General features: G+C 38.6%; 1 protein-coding gene across 1 annotated transcript in view; it reads right to left on the bottom strand.

Moving 5' to 3' along the window:
* The window catches only part of pgm2 (phosphoglucomutase 2), a 45,006-nt gene that overhangs the window by 13,371 nt on the left and 12,575 nt on the right, over positions 1-19,060 (bottom strand). The window contains exons 2-10 of the mRNA XM_061977035.1: positions 13,467-13,634; positions 10,363-10,554; positions 8,881-8,964; positions 8,623-8,816; positions 5,944-6,133; positions 5,766-5,863; positions 3,027-3,207; positions 2,860-2,953; positions 349-478 (exon numbers count right to left, since the gene is read on the bottom strand). Coding sequence (XP_061833019.1) covers positions 349-478; positions 2,860-2,953; positions 3,027-3,207; positions 5,766-5,863; positions 5,944-6,133; positions 8,623-8,816; positions 8,881-8,964; positions 10,363-10,554; positions 13,467-13,634 — 1,331 coding nt within the window. The remainder of the gene's footprint in view (positions 1-348; positions 479-2,859; positions 2,954-3,026; positions 3,208-5,765; positions 5,864-5,943; positions 6,134-8,622; positions 8,817-8,880; positions 8,965-10,362; positions 10,555-13,466; positions 13,635-19,060) is intronic.

The following is a 19,060-nucleotide window of genomic DNA, read 5'->3' as shown; positions in this document are numbered from 1 at the left end:
CTTTCCTGGTGCAGTGTGTGTAATTATTTAGTTTTTAAATTCGATCTCAATTATGTACACTGCTGCTGGAATTTAAATTTTCCTGATGGAACTCTCCTGAAGGAATCAATAAAGTACTATCTATCTATCTAATTAAAAGTTAAAGTTAAAGTACCAATGATTGTCACACACATACTCGGCGTGGCGAAATTATTCTCTGCATTTGACCCATCACTTTTGATCACCCCCTGGGAGGTGAGGGGAGCAGTGACCAGCAGCGGTGGCAGCGCCCGGGAATCATTTTTGGTGATTTAACCCCCAATTCCAACCCTTGATGCTGAGTGTAATGTGTGTACTTGTGTTGCTTACTCTTCATAGATGCTTGTGAGTTGCTGAGAAAGACTCTTGTGTTTAGCAGCCAGGTAGGAGACCATTTCTCCTGCTATGGCAGCAGCGCTCACCCCATCTTTGTCCAACACTGACGGACAGCACATGTAGCCTGCAAAACACACACACACACACACACACACACACACACACACACACACACACACACACACACACACACACACACACACACACACACACACACACACACACACACACACACACACACACACACACACACAATTCAATGCAATGCAATGCAATTTGATGAAAAACATGGGACATAACATAATGCTGGTAAAGACTGGAGATCCACAGACATGTTTTCTAAAGGCTCATACCGATTATTAGTCATCAGGGAGGCAGATACCCGATATTTAGAGCCGAAATGTATTCATTTGCAGTAGAAGTTATTTAAACATGAATAGTAATAATAATAATTACAGATGTCCGATTATCGGCCGATAAATGCTTTAAAATGTAATATCGGAAATTATCGGTATCGGTTTCAAAAAGTAAAATTTATGACTTTTAAAACGCCGCTGTGTACACGGACGTAGGGAGAAGTACAGAGCGCCAATAAACCTTAAAAGGCACTGCCTTTGCGTGCCGGCCCAATCACATAATATCTACGGCTTTTCACACACACAAGTGAATGCAAGGACATACTTGGTCAACAGCCATACAGGTCACACTGAGGGTGGCCGTATAAACAACTTTAACACTGTTACAAATATGCGCCACACTGTGAACCCACACCAAACAAGAATGACAAACACATTTCGGGAGAACATCCGCACCGTAACACAACAGAACAAATACCCAGAACCCCTTGCAGCACTAACTCTTCCGGGACGCTACAATATACACCCCCCGCTACCCCCTACCCCCCACACCCCACCACCTCAACCTCCTCATGCTCTCTCCCTAGAGCAGGGGTCGGCAACCCAAAATGTTGAAAGAGCCATATTGGACCACAAATACAAAAACAAATCTGTCTGGAGCCGCAAAAAATTAAAAGCCACATTACATACAGATAGTATGTCATGAGATATAAATTTAATTAAGAGGATTTAAAGGAAACTAAATGAGCTCAAATATACCTACACATGAGGCATAATGATGCAATATGTACATATAGCTAGCCTAAATAGCATGTTAGCATCGATTAGCTTGCAGTGACCAAATATGCCCGATTAGCACTCCACACAAGTCAATAACATCAGCAAAACTCACCTTTGCGCATTCATGCACAACGTTAAACATTTGGTGGGCAAAATGAGACAGAAAAAGAAGTGGCATAAAACACGTCCCAGAAAGTCGGAGAAAGTTATACATGTAAACAAACTACGGTGAGTTCAAGCACCGCCAAAATTAGTAGGACAAAACGGCGCTCACCAAATACTCGAATCAGTGAAGCATGTTTAATATAAACAGTGTGCTTTATAACAATTAGGGAGGTTTGTGTTATGTTTGTCCTCCTATAGAAACCATATTAAAACAAAAAATATATTTTTCCCCCCTCATCTTTTTCCATTTTTCATACATTTTTTAAAAAGCTCCAGAGAGCCACTAGGGCGGCGCTAAAGAGCCGCATGCGGCTCTAGAGCCGCGGGTTGCCGACCCCTGCCCTAGAGCATGTCCCAAATTCCAAGCTGCTGTTTTGAGGCATGTTAAAAAAAATAATGCACTTTGTGTCTTCAATAATAAATATGGCAGTGCCATGTTGGCATTTTTTTCCATAACTTGAGATGATTTATTTTGGAAAACCTTGTTACATTGCCCAGCGGGGAATCACAACAAAATTAGGCATAATAATGTGTTCATTCCACGACAGTATATATCGGTATCGCTTGATATCGGAATCGGTGATTAAGAGTTGGACAATATCGGAATATCGGATATCGGCAAAAAAGCCATTATCGGACATCTCTACATGTAATAAGTCCCCAAATTGCTGAACACATTATAATTCTATGAGTGTTGGGTTTCAGCAGCACAGGCGTGCATGCGCTCTTTAATAATGTTCCCAGGGCTCTGTGTACGTGCAGGCTGGTTTTAAAGATAATGTACATGTCATTGTACATCTAAAGCATATCAAAATAAACATAATAGGAGGTGTAATGCCACCAAGTCAGCTATTGCTGCTTTTTTCAGGCTTCTGATTGGACAAAATGTGCATGACAGCTTTTGTGTAGACATAGACAGTTTTGAAACTACACTTGTGTGGGTGGAGATTGTTTCAAGCCCAAATAAGTGTTTTTGAAACTCTCTGTGTTGGTGTGGACATGGCCTCAGCCTGATCAGCTGGTGTAGTTGCATGTTGCATTGCTTCCTGCTGCAGGCACTTTAATTTAGTTTAGGAAGAACAATTTACAATTGTCCTAAATGTGAATCACATGAAAGCAACTCGTGATACAAGGCGGATCCTTGCAATTCTTCTAGATGAGCACCACAAGTTCTTGATAAGAGGGTGTGTGTGAGTGTGTTTACCTATGGCCTCCTCAAAGGCAAACAGAACCGTCTTGCCCCGATCCGAAAGGTCCCTGGCTCTGTTGCCCATCCACTTGAACCCTGTCAGTGTTTCCTGTTTCCACACAAACAGTTGTTGTTGTTGTTGTGTGCTCCTGCCCCAAAAAGCTCCTCCTTCTTTAAGTTACCTCAAAGTGGAAGCCTTCCTTGAGGGCAATGGCGCGCAGAATCTTGGATGAGACGGTGCTTGCCAACATGTAGAGATTTTTCACGGCGGCAGCGTCGGTCTTCTGCTCTTTCCAGCAGTGGAACATCCACCATCCCAGTAAGGCTCCCAGTTCGTTGCCACTAAACAAACGCCACTCTCCACTGGAGAAGACATAACGTACCGTCAATTCCGGACTAGAAGATGCTACTTTTTTCCGACGCTTTGAGCCCTTCGGCTTATAAAACGATGCGGCTGTTTTATGGATTTTTCTTTGCTGGCGGCCATAATACAAATATATATATTTTTTAAAACAAGCAAAGCAAAGACACTGAATAGGTGTGTTATTGTTTGTGCTGAATAGGTGTGTTATTGTTTGTGCTATGGCGCCATCTTTTGAACGAGGTCACTCACTGCAGGTGCTTTTATTTTTATTTTTTTACAGAGCTTTCAACTGGAAGAAGAAATTATGTTCCACCTTTTAATCATCCATAGATGGAGTCTTCATTCATCAATCCAAGCAACGTTTGTAAGTTTTACAATATAACTAAAACAATTCTTACTTAACACACTGCAAAAAGTCAGTGTTCAAAAACAAGACAAAAAACATCCAAAAGTTAGGGGCATTTTACTTAAACTAAGCAAAATTATCTGCCAATAGAACAAGAAAATTTGGCTTGTCAAGACTTTCCAAAACAAGTAAAATTAGCTAACCTCAATGAACCCAAAAATACCTTAAAATAAGTATATTATCACTAATAACAAGTGCACTTTTCTTGATAGGAAAAACAAATATGATAACTTTTTTCTCAATATGTTGAAAAATATTCTTAAATTAAGTACAATGCTAGTGCCATTATCTTGACATAATGATATGCGCTCGGCATTACATTTCTTGCATTTTCCCATCGATAACATGACATCATCGCTCCAAGTGCGTGCTCTTTCAGTCAATTAGTGCGCAAGGAATATATATATATATATATACAGTATATATATATATACAATTTTATTGTAATTTTGAAAAATGTATCTGAATGTGCATGAACTATTTCTGTTCAAAATTGAAATGTCACATGTTAAATATTTAAATATTAACTGTCAGTTTACTGTACTGTGCCAACTGTACTACTATATGAGTACCTATTTTTTATTGTTTCATTGAAAATAAAACAGCAAAGTCCATTTGGCTGTCATCTGTTTTAATTATGAGACACTATTGTGCCAAAGTCATGAATTTTTTTTTCATGCTTGAAATAAGAAATTATTACTTTAAAAAAGTAGTTTTATACTTGTGAGTGTTGATGACACAGCTTTGCAACAGTTGATATTCTAGTTTCAAGCATGTTTTACTCAATATAGGTCATTAAATATCAGCAACAAGCTGTAATATCTTACTGAGATCATTTAGGACCAAAACCCTTAAAACAAGTAAAACACTCTAACATAAAATCTGCTTAGTGAGAAGAATTATCTTATCAGACAGAAAATAAGCAAATATCACCCTTATTTGACATATTTAATCATACTTACATTTCACTTTTTTGCAGTGCAAACCATCCCGTGTTGGAGTGTTTTATTTGTATGTGCTATCATAATGTAATGTAGCGTGCGTCGTTAGCATTGGCTAATACGCTAACACGTTTACAAGTGTTTGTGTTAGTATTATTAACTTACAATGGCATTCCTTTTGTTTTGTTTCAGTTTCACAAATTCCTCAGTAAATTCACCAAAACGTCACCGTGTTTAGCTAATTGGAGAGCTAGCTCGCGCAGCTAGTGGGTCCATGACGATGACTTCTGTTTTGTTTGATCAGCCGTTTTACTGCCTTGTTACAGACACCGTTTGGAAACGATTAAAGTATTTAAATATAAATATTTACAAAATATTTCTGTGTAAATAACTCATTTCGCAACGTACATACTGTATTTTTCGGACTCTAAGTGGCAGTTTTTTTTCATAGTTTGGCCGGGGTTGCGACTTATACTCAGGAACGACTTATGTGTTAAATTATTAACACATTACCGTAAAATATCAAATAATATTATTTATCTCATTCACGTAAGAGACTAGACGTATAAGATTTCATGGGATTTAGCGATTAGGAGTGACAGATTGTTTGGTAAACGTACAGCATGTTCTATATGTTATAGTTATTTGAATGACTCTTACCATAATATGTTACGTTAACATACCAGGCACGTTCTCAGTTGGTTATTTATGCCTCATATAACGTACACTTATTCAGCCTGTTGTTTGCTATTCTTTATTTATTTTAAATTGCCTTTCAAATGTCTATTCTTGGTGTTGGGGTTTATCAAATAAATTTCCCCAAAAAATGCGACTTATACTCCAGTGCGACTTATATGTTTTTTTCCTTCTTTATTATGCATTTTCGACCGGTGCGACTTATGCTCCGGAGTGACTTATACTCCGAAAAATATGGTATCTGCGGCTTATAGTCTGGTGCGGCTAATATATGGTAAATATTTCTTTCTTCTAAAATGTAGTGGGTGCAGTGCATATAGCCCGGAAAATACGGTACATAGTATGTCACTTAAAGGGGAACCGCACTTTTTTGGAGTTTTGCCTATCATTCACAGTCCTGATGTAAGACAAGGACACATTTATTTTTCTTCCCCTCTAAAGCTTAACAATGTTAAGGCCGTGTTTATTTACATTTCAATGATTTCATACTGAATCCAAAAAAATACCAACACACCTTTCTTGCTTCTCAGCGGCAGCGAGTCGATCAGCGTCTGGGTCGTTAGCCAACACCACAGTAGCGCCCTCAGCCTTGGCCAGGTTAAAGGAGAGCGTCTGTGGCGCACAACAACACAGCGACTCATCAATGACAGCATGAACACAACTCTGCCATCGCTTAAACGTTACATGCATACCAGGACTCCCTCTCCCTCCTCGGGATTGGGATATTTAACCGTAGGGAATTCGGGATCTGGATCTTTCTGCTCCGCCACAGCGTACGGAGGGTGAAGGTTGAAGGCCTTGAAAGCTGCCTGCACGAAGGTGTGGGCCACACCGTGCACGGACGTGTGCACAATTTTCACAGGGGAACTCTTGTTGAGGTCCCTAGAGAGGAGGAAGGACGACAACGATGTAATGTGGCACATCCTGGTAAAAAAGTACGACATGTTTTCTCCTGGTGTGGTACAGGGGAACCCCGACTTACGAGCCCACCTATTTGAAAACGTAACTGAAATCCTTGCACACATACTACTGAAATTGTTGTCTCTCACACGCACGTGTAAAAAGCTCACACACACACACACACAGGTGAAATGTAAGAGTGTTTCAGTAGTGTGTATAAGAGTGTTTCAGTAGTGTGTATAAGAGTGTTTCAGTAGTGTGTATAGGAGCATTTCAGTAGTGCATGTAAGAGTGTTTCAGTAGTGTGCATAAGAGTGTTTCAGTAGTGTATGTAAGAGTGTTTCAGTAGTGTGGATAAGAGTGTTTCAGTAGTGTGTATAGGAGCATTTCAGTAGTGTATGTAAGAGTGTTTCAGTAGTGTGTATAAGAGTGTTTCAGTAGTGTGTATAGAAGCATTTCAGTAGTGTATGTAAGAGTGTTTCAGTAGTGTGGATAAGAGTGTTTCAGTAGTGTGTATAGGAGCATTTCAGTAGTGTATGTAAGAGTGTTTCAGTAGTGTGTATAAGAGTGTTTCAGTAGTGTGTATAGAAGCATTTCAGTAGTGTATGTAAGAGTGTTTCAGTAGTGTGTATAAGAGTGTTTCAGTAGTGTATAAGAGTGTTTCAGTAGTGTGTATAACAGTGTTTCAGTAGTGTGAGAAAAATATTTCAGTTGTTTATGTGAGAGCATTTCAGTAATGTATGTAAGAGTGTTTCAGTAGGGTGTGTGAGAGAAAAACATTTTAATTGTTTATGTGAGAGCATTTCAGTAGTGTATGTAAGAATGTTTCAGTAGTGTGTATAAGAGTGTTTCAGTAGTGTATGTAAGAGTGTTTCAGTAGTGTGTATAAGAGTGTTTCAGTAGTGTGTATAGGAGCATTTCAGTGGTGTATGTAAGAGTGTTTCAGTAGTGTGTATAAGAGTGTTTCAGTAGTGTATGTAAGAGTGTTTCAGTAGTGTGTATAAGAGTGTTTCAGTAGTGTATGTAAGAGTGTTTCAGTAGTGTGTATAAGAGTGTTTCAGTAGTGTGTATAAGAGTTTCAGTAGTGTGTGTGTGTGAGAAAAAGATTTCAGTTGTTTATGTGAGAGCATTTCAGTAGTGTGTATAAGAGTGTTTCAGTAGTGTGTGTGAGAGAAAAACATTTCAGTTGTTTATGCGAGAGCATTTCAGTAGTGTATGTAAGAGGTAATTCTGAATAATGTCCCTAACGGCCCCTCATACACACGCACGCACACACACACACGTGAGCCATTTTAAAAAATATATTTTTTGTAAACAGTTCAGCCCAGGCAGAGGTTGGGATGGGCACCCTTCTTATTCGAACCAATACGATACCTGGGATTCAACGGTACCAATTTACGTTTTGTGTGTGTTGGTAAATATGCACGGTGACACAGGGGTTAGTGCATGTGCCTCACAATACGAAGGTCCTGAGTAGTCCTGAGTTCAATCCCGGGCTCGGGATCTTTCTGTGTGGAGTTTGCATGTTCTCCCCGTGACTGCGTGGATTCCCTCCGGGTACTCCGGCTTCCTCCCACCTCCAAAGACATGCACCTGGGGATAGGTTGATTGGCAACACTAAATTGGCCCTAGTTTGTCTGTCTATCTGTGTTGGCCCTGTGAGGAGGTGGCGACTTGTCCAGGGTGTACCCCGCCTTCCGCCTGAATGCAGCTGAGATAGGCTCCAGCACCCCCCGCCACCCCGAAAGGTATTCTAATGTTGTTTTTATTGCAACATCTAAACATGATCTGGTTATGACAGCTACTGTCCAGTTGTTACATCTTGTTTTATTATCATACTTCTGAGTATCCTTACAGGTAAGACATTAAGTTGCAAGTCCAAGACGTTAGATGGCAGTAGTGCATAGTTTATGGTTGCGCCCTACAAAGTGTTAATTCTGTAAGTAATATACTTAGTTTTTTCCAATTGCTTACACACTAAATTTTAAATTTTCACACAGTTAACAAAGTCTACATACAGTAAGCAAAACCACTGTGCAGATTTGTGTAATATTAGGCATAAACTCTGCTTCACAGTTTTTGCAAAATATTACACACACATTCCCATCTTGCACACATATAAGGATTGTGATACAGATAACGATTGTGATACACCCAATTTCACTCTTTACACACACTAGGATTGTGATACACACATCTTTATCTCCAGATTTTTTTTTTTATACCTTTTTATTTGTCTCAGAGTTTAATTTGTACAGCATGTCGTTGTTGACTACTGTGACATGTTACTTTACCTGACTGTGGTAAAAACATATATATAATAAATCATTGAACATTACATCTCCCTGGTGTCTGTTGCCGTAATCTCCCTTAGTCAATTGCCCACAAATGCTTTTTACTGGTTTAAATGGTCTTGAAGATCCCTTGACTGCAAAAGTACACATTGTAGTTGGTGTCCAGTAATGTGGTACCTGTGATGACAGTGTTTCTGGATGGCTTTGAAGTAATGTGTGTGGATTTCCTGGTAGGGGTCTTCAAGCAGAGGGTTCTTCAGTGCCCCCTCTGCGTCCCAAGATCCCGACCAAGGCTCCAGATTGTCCATTATGGCCTTGGAGATGGCTTTGTCATGAGGTGACACTATCTGGGCGCCGGTCTCCCAGTACACCTACAACAGAGCTGTCAAGACGAGAAAGCTTTCACACAAACAGTCGAAAAAAAAAAAGTGGTACCTTGTAGCCGTTGTCTTGTTTGGGGTTGTGAGAGGCGGTCACCATGAGGCCAGCACACAGACCCAGGTGTGATACTGTGAAAGGCTGCACAGATAAAACAGTATGTGGTGTTTGTACACATCTCACATGTTGGATGTATTTTGCATTAACATTCAGTATGCTTGTGTTATGCAAAGTATACTTAAGTGGGACAAAGTGGAATTTATCAGATTTTTCGCACTATAGAGCACCGGTGTATAAGCCGCACCCACTCAATTTTAGAAGAAAAATATTTTTTCATTTGTTAGCCGCAGATATATACGTTGTGAAATGAGTTATTTACACAGAAATATTCTGTAAATCTTTATTTACATACCTTAATTGTTTCCAAACGGTGTCTGTAACGCGGCAGTAAAACGGCTGATCAAACAAAACAGAAGTCATCGTCATGGACCCACTAGATGCGCAAGCTAGCTCTCCAATCAGCTAAACGGACTCAATAACTCCACGGTGAATTTACTGAGGAATTTGTGAAACTGAAACAATAGAAAAAGAATGTCGTCGCTAATGCTAATGACGCTAGCTTGATTACATTACAATAGCACGTACAAATATGCATGAAAACACTCCTACAGACATCACACATGGGACGGTTTAGTAAGTAAGAATTGTTTTAGTTATATTGTACAACTTATAAAAGTTGCTTAGAGTGATTAAAGAAGTACGGAGCCCCTAAAGGGACATGGGGGAAATTTTATTTTTTATAATTAAATTTTATTTTTTTTAGACATGTATCTCGTGCGCACAAGAAAGTTTTTATAAAGTTATATAAAAAAATAAAAAAATAAAAATAATAATATATATATATTTTTTTAGACACGTATCTCCTGCGCACGAGATACATGTCTCAAAAAAAAATACAATGTTTTTTTTTTTTTTTTTTTTTTAAGACATGTATCTCGTGCACAGGAGAAACTTTCTCCTGTGCACGAGATACATGTCTAAAAAATAAAAAAATAAATAAAAATAATTATTATATAAGTTGTTACACCCTCCGACAACACACCGACGAGGCATGATGTCTCCAAGGTACGGAAAACAGTCGGAAAAACGGATAATAACAGAGCTGATTTGACTCGGTGTTTGTAATGTGTTTGAGAAAATGGCGGATTGCTTGTGGCGTCATCGCTCCGAGAGCGAATAATAGAAAGGCGTTTAATTCGCCAAAATTCACCCATTTAGAGTTCGGAAATCGGTAAAAAAAATATATGGTCTTTTTTCTGCAACATCAAGGTATATATTGACTCTTACATAGGTCTGGTGATAATGTTCCCCTTTAATGAAAACTATTTGCATTATGGGTTCTTCTATTTGCATTATGGGCATTAGCAAAGACAATTCCATAAATTAGCCGGTAAAGGTAGCGGATTATAGTCCGGAATTAATTGTAAACTCTCTGAAATTATTCAGTTATTAAAAAAGGAAGATCAAGCAGCATCATACCACAAAGGGAGTGGGAGTGATGTCGGAGAAGAGGTGCACGGGGACCCCTCGACTGGTGAACACGGCGGCCGCCAGCTTGGCAAATTGCTTGCTGCTGCCCCCGCTGGGAGGGTGGGCTCGGGCGTCGTAGCCGATCACCACCCCTCGCTCTTTGAGGTTGTCAAAGCTGTCCTCCAGGTAGCGACATAAACCCTGCCATGGAAGAAGGAGAGACAAAGATGAGTGCAGAAACAGCTACAAAAAGTCAATATCAGTCGACAAAAAAGTCATCAACCTCTAAAGGCTTAGTGGCCACATGCGTGGACAGCACATTTTAGCTCTTATTTCCAAAATTGTGTACACTACTGAATTGGGGTCTTATGGCCACTTATGTGGACACTTACACTGCCATCTGATGGTGTCAGAAGAGTATAACATACAATGGAATTTGGAAAAAAAAGAAGTAAAAATAAGAATTAGCATGTCAATAAACATGACGTACACGTTTGTGTACTTATGGACTAAGTACATCATATCAAATGATGATTCTTAGTTTTTATTCTAAATTAGGGTCCAATACGCCCAAATAGCAAAGAGAAATAAAAAAAGCATGTAAACAAACAGCTTAGGCCTTAAGAGGTTAACTCATGTTGGCAATATTAACACAGTGGAACCTCCATTTAAGAACCCCTCATTGTACAAACTTGTCCATTTAGGAAATATGCTTTGGTGTACGAACCTTGTCTTAGTGTACAAACAGTTCATCTATCCATTGTGTGCCTCACAGTGTAGCCATTTTGTGCCCGGCAGCACATCCAACGGCGGTGCTCACTCAGTCAACACAGCAGTGCATTCGTTAGCTACTGTGCTAGGTGCTACTTAGTGTACTTTTCAAGTGTTTTACAGCCATTTCACGACATTAGTTTTGCTGGCTCAATACGAGGCCAACGAAAGCCATGGACAAGCAACATTCATAAAGTATCATCAGCGTTGTCGACACTGCCTCCACCCCTCCCCCCGCTGCAGACAAAGAAGGTCATGTCGATTTTATTTTTTATTCCTAATCACTGTAGCGACCTAGCTGTTAAAGTTCAGTAGTTTTGTCATTTCAAACTGTGAGTGCACCACGGGACTAGTGGCAGAGTGGCTACAAATGAGGACAGTTCAGCTTGTTGTTGTTGTTTTGGCTTTGTTATTAAATAGAAAAGTTGGTCCATCACCTCCTTGTTATGTTTCTTTGATGTACAGTGTTGTATAGCCCTTTATATTGCGTACAAACCTTTACTAAATTATGGACATTTGGTTCTAATACTAATCAATTATCATCATAGATCATTCATCCTTGACTTTGACACACAGGGTCCAGACTGTGAACACAAAAACATCTGACCAAGTTTAGACTACGATTGATCTGTGTTGTGTCTGTGTGCTTCTGCTTTTACACAACATAGAAGAAGACCTTGCAAAACAGGTGTGTGTGTGTGTGTGTGTGTGTGTTCTTGTATTTCTACCTTTCATGAGACATCAAGAAGGAAAAGTACCTTCCATACAAGTTAGGACATAACTCAGAAAACCATTGCATCTAATAGAGAATGTCTCATTTGCACCCTTGGTGGTGAAATCTATCAAAATGAGGGTGGTCCCAAAAAGGAGGTGATTTTTCTATTAGACTGTGTGTTGGTTTTAAAAGTGCTCCCCCTCTGGTCAACATATGAAATAACAAGTGTGTGTAAAAATTTGAAGTGCTCCCCCTCTGGCCAACATACGTAATAACAAGTGTGTGTAAGAAATTTAAATGCACCCCCCTATGGCCAAAATTCCATCCATCCATCCATCCAAAATTTAAAAAATTAAAAAAAATAAAATAAAACAATACATATACATATACATATATATATATATATATATATATATATATATATGTATATATATATATATATATATATATATATATATATATATATAAGGGCTGCAACAAGTAATCGATTAAATTCGATTATAAAAATAGATGGCGATTAATGTAGTCATCGATTCGTTGGATCTATGCTATGCGCAGAGGCAATTTTTTATTTTTTTAATTTTTTTTATAAACCTCTATTTATAAACTGCAACATGTACAAACAGTTGAGAAACAATAATCAAAATAAGTATGGTGCCAGTATGCTGTTTTTTTTCCAATAAAATACTGGAAAGGATAGAAATGTAGTTTGTCTCTTTTATCCGATTATTAATCGATTAATCAAAGTAATAATCGACAGATTAATCGATTATCAAATTAATCGTTAGTTACAGCCCTAATATATATATATATATGTGTGTGTGTGTGTGTGTGTATATAGAGACATACTGTAATAACGAAGTAAATAATGAAGATTAAAAACCAATTACAAACAACAAATTGAAAAACTTTTTTTTTATACTAAAAACAGTCTTTTTTTCACAATGTGTCAACTTTTTTCTTATAAAATTGGGAACAATTTCTCATATTCTTTCTGCAATATTTTCTCGTAAAATTATTACTTATTTTATGTAAAAATATTACTTATTAATGCAAAATGGTGACATTTGTCATATAAAATTCTGACTTTATCGCAATATTGCCAATTTTTTTGTGGTAAAATATTGAAATTTTTTTGAGTAAAATTAGGACCTTTGTGATAATTTTGCCAAGTAAAATTCCGATTATTATGATAATATTGCCAAATTGTTAGTTTTCTGATAAAATTGTGACTTTTGTCGAGTAAAATTACGACTTCATAAAATTGCCAACATTTTAAGCTTTTCTTGTAAAATTGAGACCGTTATTGAGTAAAATTCCAACTTTTATTATAATATTGCACAAATGTTCAGTTTGTTTGTAAAATTTTTACCTGCGTTGAGTAAAATGACGAGTTATTATAACACTGCCAAAATGTGTTGTGACCTTTTTCTTGTGAAATTCCAACTCATTTTTCCCAACAAGCGTTTTTATATTTGCATAGTATGTATATATTATTAATGTTGTCAATACTAATCTTTATATATCTAGAAAGGGTGGTCCTAAAGAGGGAGGCATTTTTCTCAGGTCCCAAGAAAGTAACAAATACAAAAGTGTGTGTGTGTGCGTGTGTTATCCATTAACCCACCTGTGTGGTCTGGATGATAGTGAGGTCATTCATGCAGGAAATGCCGGGGCCCATGGCCGCTCTCAGACCTGCGGTACCAAACTCCATCCTGGATGAGAAATGTTTCTTCAGTGTCTCTATGGCCTCGTCTTTCAGCAGCTTCTCCACCAAGGACACCGTCTTTGGGTTCTAGGGGGGTGAGGGGGGTAGTTAACACTGGTATACAGTAGGTACAGTTCTGCTTTTGTCAAAATGTAGTCTGGGTTATTGACAACCAAAGAACACATGTAACAAACTAGTCTGTCTGACACGTGTCATTCTGTGGAGTCAAGTACACATTAACAGACCTTTAACTTTTTAAGGCCAAGGCAAGTGTTGCCTCAAAGGAGGGCTCATATTTGAGGGCACCAAGGCAAACATTATTTTATTTCGAGGCAGTGGCTATATATATATATACATATAAAAATATATATATATATATATATATATTTACTCATTATCAATATCAACTTGTCAGCTTTTTGTCATTTCATGATGCCCTTATCTCTATTTTTACATTTTGATAGAGGTATTTTATTTTTATTTTTTAAGTTATATACATTTACAAACCCCGTTTCCATATGAGTTGGGAAATTGTGTTAGATGTAAATATAAACGGAATACAATGATTTGCAAATCCTTTTCAACCCATATTCAATTGAATGCACTACAAAGACAAGATATTTGATGTTCAAACTCATAAACTTTACTACGTGCCAAAGTAGTTGGGAAAGGGCATGTTCACCACTGTGTTACATGGCCTTTTCTTTTAACAACACTCAATAAACGATAGGGAACTGAGGAAACTAATTGTTGAAGCTTTGAAAGTGGAATTCTTTCCCATTCTTGTTTTATGTAAAGCTTCAGTCGTTCAACAGTCCGGGGTCTCCGCTGTTGTATTTTACGCTTCATAATGCGCCACACATTTTCGATGGGAGACAGGTCTGGACTGCAGGCGCGCCAGGAAAGTACCCGCACTCTTTTTTTTACAAAGCCACGCTGTTGTAACACGTGCTGAATGTGGCTTGGCATTGTCTTGCTGAAATAAGCAGGGGCGTCCATGAAAAAGACGGCGCTTAGATGGCAGCATATGTTGTTCTAAAACCTGTATGTACCTTTCAGCATTAATGGCGCCTTCACTGATGTGTAAGTTACCCATGCCTTGGGCACTAATGCACCCCCATACCATCACAGATGCTGGCTTTTGAACTTTGCGTCGATAACAGTCTGGATGGTTCGCTTCCCCTTTGGTCCGGATGACACGATGTCGAATATTTCCAAAAACAATTTGAAATGTGGACTCGTCAGACCACAGAACACTTTTCCACTTTGCATGAGTCCATCTTAGATGATCTCGGGCCCAGAGAAGCCGGCGGCGTTTCTGGGTGTTGTTGATAAATGGCTTTTGCTTTGCATAGTAGAGCTTTAACTTGCACTTACAGATGTAGCGACAAACTGGATTTAGTGACAGTGGTTTTCTGAAGTGTTCCTGAGCCCATGTGATGATATCCTTTAGAGATTGATGTCGGTTTTTGATACAGTGCCGTCTGAGGGATCGAAGGTCAAAGTCATTCAATGTTGGTTTCCAGCCATGCCGCTTACGTGGAGTGATTTTTCCAGATTCTCTGAACCTTTTGATGATATTATGGACCGTAGATGTTGAAATCCCTAAATTCCTTGCAATTGCACTATGAGAAACGTTGTTCTTAAACTGTTTGACTATTTTCTCACGCAGTTGTGGACAAAGGGGTGTACCTCGCCCCATCCTTTCTTGTGAAAGACTGAGCATTTTTTGGGAAGCTGTTTTTATACCCAATCATGGCACCCACCTGTTCCCAATTAGCCTGCACACCTGTGGGATGTTCCAAATAAGTGTTTGATGAGCATTCCTCAACTTTATCAGTATTTATTGCCACCTTTCCCAACTTCTTTGTCACGTGTTGCTGGCATCAAATTCTAAAGTTAATGATTATTTGCAAAAAAAAAAATGTTTATCAGTTTGAACATCAAATATGTTGTCTTTGTAGCATATTCAACTGAATATGGGTTGAAAATGATTTGCAAATCATTGTATTCCGTTTATATTTACATCTAACACAATTTCCCAACTCATATGGAAACAGGGTTTGTATATGTACATGTAGATGATGTATTATCGGGACAGATCCATTAAGAGTTTGAGCAGAAATATGTCGTATAGGAATTAACTATACACAATAACATACTAACAAAATGCTGTGTCACATGAATGGTTTTTGAAGTAATACTTTTGTGACATGAAAAAGCACAAGTAATGTAAAAAAAAAACATGGTGTTTGATATCAAAATAAAACACAAAGCAGTTTGGCTAATGAAGATGAAGTCTAATAAACAGAGGATAAAGAGGAGTGACACCTCGCACATCGAATACACAATCTTCACAGCCTCTGTTCAGTTCGATGAGATGACAAAACATTTTAGCTAGTATTGGTGTTATTCGAACACTGATACAGTTAGCAGTTAAATAAAGGAGTGAACATTCAAATTAAACAAAGTAAAGTTAAAGTACCAATGATTGTCACACACACACTGGGTGTGGTGAAATTTGTCCTCTGCATTTGACCCATCCCCTTGTTCACCCCCTGGGAGGTGAGGGGAGCAGTGGGCAGCAGCGGTGGTAATCCATATCTATCAAAAACATTTTTGTTTTTTTTCTCCTGCAAGGTTGGTTGCATGAACAAAGGCACTCGCTAACCGAGCAACGCAGGAAGTGATGACTGATCAGTGGGTGTGACACGCTGACAGCCAATCGGGTAACAGTATCAACCGTCAACTTTGGTTGTCTGTCAGTGGGTTCTTTGAATGGGGTGGGAAGAGGACGTCAAAAATGAAAAATTGTGGATTAAAAGAGGAAAAGTCACTTTTTTTTGGATGTTTCAAAAGGAACCGTAGTCAGACCAATGCGGTCTGGAAATGATGCAAGACCGCTAACACCACGCCAATTTAGCCGCGCTCACCCTTTAGAGCACAGCCGTAACTTCCTGGCACTCTCTGTGTTTACATTTTCACACTTTTCTCGCACTATTTTCTGACACTTTGTTAGGCATTTCTTACATACTCCTTATTTTTGCACCTTCACTTTAAGACAGGGGTGTCAAACTCAAATACAGAGTGGGCCAAAATTTAAAACTGAACAAAGCCGCGGGCCAAGGTTGAACAAATGAACCTTTTAATAGGGACCCAAACAAGTTTTGCATTAAATATTGAACAAGCAAGGCTTATATAACTTTATAGTGACATGCAAAATCGAGTTTAAAATAATAATAATTAAAAAATATCAATGGCATATCAAATACAATTTAAATAAAAATTGAATGCCTCTTTTCTATTTGCAGCCTTCTGAGGTAAATATCAACATTAACTTTTTCCACAGGCTAATAAATTTGAAAATAAAATTATGAATAAACCAACCATTCAGGACTTTAAATGGCTCAGTTTGCAACACACTGATCTAATCTGATGTGCCCAAGCCAGATACCTGCCATCTTTTCTTGGATGCTAGTTCATTAATGTCGGGGCTCAGGCTTTGAGCTGAGGCAACCTTCATTATCGAACGAAGGTGTTCATCAGTCATTATATCTCGTAGTCCACAGTCTTGGGGGCGTGCCTTACAGGGACTGCTTTTAACGTCCTCTACGAGCTGACGTCACGTCCGCTTTTCATCCTTTCTAACGTGCCCGCCCAGTCACAAGATAAGAGCGGCTCCTGTACGCACACACACGTAAATGCAAAGCATACTTCATCAACAGCGATACAGTTTACACTGAGAGTGGCCGTATAAGCAACTTTAACACTGTTAGAAATATACGCCACACTGTGAATCCACACCAAACAAGAATGACAAACACATTTTGGGAGAACATCCGCAACATAAACACAACAGAACAAATACCCAGAACCCTTTGCAGCACTAACTCTTCCGGGACGCTACAATATACACCCCCGCTACCTCCAAACCCCCCACACACACACATACACACACCGTGTAGCGTCCTGGAAGAGTTAGTGCTGCAAAGGGTTCTGGGTATTTGTTCTGTTGTGTTTATGTTGTGTTACTGTGCGGATGTTCTCCCGAAATGTGTTTGTCATTCTTCTTTGGTGTGGGTTCACAGTGTGGCGTATATTTCTAACAATGTTAAATGTTTTTATACTGGCGTCCTCAGTGTAACCTGTATGGCTGAAGATCAAGTATGCTTTGCATTCACTTCTGTGAGCGTGCCAAAGCAGCACATATTATGTAACTGAGCCAGCACTCATTGGACTGGACGAAAATGGGAGGTTACAATTCTCGGGAGGGGCACTGAGTCAGAGTTTGACACCCATGCTTTAAGAGGTCATTTTTAATGTGATTTTACCATTTTTGTTTCTTTTCCATGCTTGTGTGGACATTTCCTTTCTGCCTTGATAGCTGAGGGATTATAATCAGAGGAAGTTACGTTTCAAATAAACATTTTTACATTTCATGTATTTTTCTCCTGCTCCTTGTTTTACATAGCTCATGAAAATGATCAATAGTTATCGATATCGACCGATATGAAACACTTTTATCGTGATACAGTTTTAAGCCACATCGCCCAGCCCTAAATGAAAAACCCACCATGAAGTTTTGCACTTTTGAAATGGAATTAAGGCACCACAGGTCCTGGAAGCTCTGTAGAATACGATAAAACCACAGGTCCATGCCAAGACACTCACCTTCGATATCATGCCACACACCAATTAATGATACAGAAGGAAAAGTATTTACATCCGTTAACTTGTATTACATTTTTATGCTGGTTATATTGGTTAAACTGTAACTGCACTTTTCTTTTTAATTTTGCCTATCATTCACAATCCTTGTGTAAGACAATTGTTCTTCTTTTTTATGCATTCTAATTTGTAAAATACAGTTAGTACGAGGTGGCTAACAATGCAGCTAACAAGAGGGCACTATTCCACCCACAAAGTCCTCTAAAAACACCCAAAAAGTGCCAACAATACTCCGTTCACATGTGGTGACCTGAATAGTAACCATGTAACCATATTGTTACTATAAGCGCTAACAAACTATTTTTAGTTGTGCCGTGATCACAGAGAGCTAACTAGTTTGCGTCAACTTTATTTTTTTAACCCCTTTGAAAGATTATGATTAGTTCTTCGTGTAAACGGGAAGATATAAACATCCCATCAGTCTGTATGTTAGTCAGAGCAGACATTGTACAGTAAGTGATTGTTCTATTATGTTGATAGTTTGCACATCTTGTTTAGCACTTAGCAATGCTGCTACATGATGCTTAGTGTTAGACTAAAGCTGCATCTGTTTAGCACACAGCTTCTAAAACTTGTCGATCATCCTCCTTATACTCAGGCTCGAAAATATAAGTGTCTGGATCATCATTTGTCCCAAAGTAGTTTTTGTTGTCTCCCATGATTAGTAGTGTTGTTGTTGTTGAAAGGAAAAGCCAACGCTCTTATACGTCTGTGAAATTAACACGCTGTACGCTTAAAATATGACATGTTATTACATACTTGCCAACCTTGAGACCTCCAATTTC

The sequence above is a fragment of the Nerophis lumbriciformis genome, linkage group LG16 (genome assembly GCF_033978685.3).
Source record: "Nerophis lumbriciformis linkage group LG16, RoL_Nlum_v2.1, whole genome shotgun sequence".
NCBI classification, from domain to species: Eukaryota; Metazoa; Chordata; class Actinopteri; order Syngnathiformes; family Syngnathidae; genus Nerophis; species Nerophis lumbriciformis.
The sequence above is the reverse complement of the archived record's forward strand: the minus strand, read 5'-3'. Positions and strand labels throughout refer to the sequence as shown.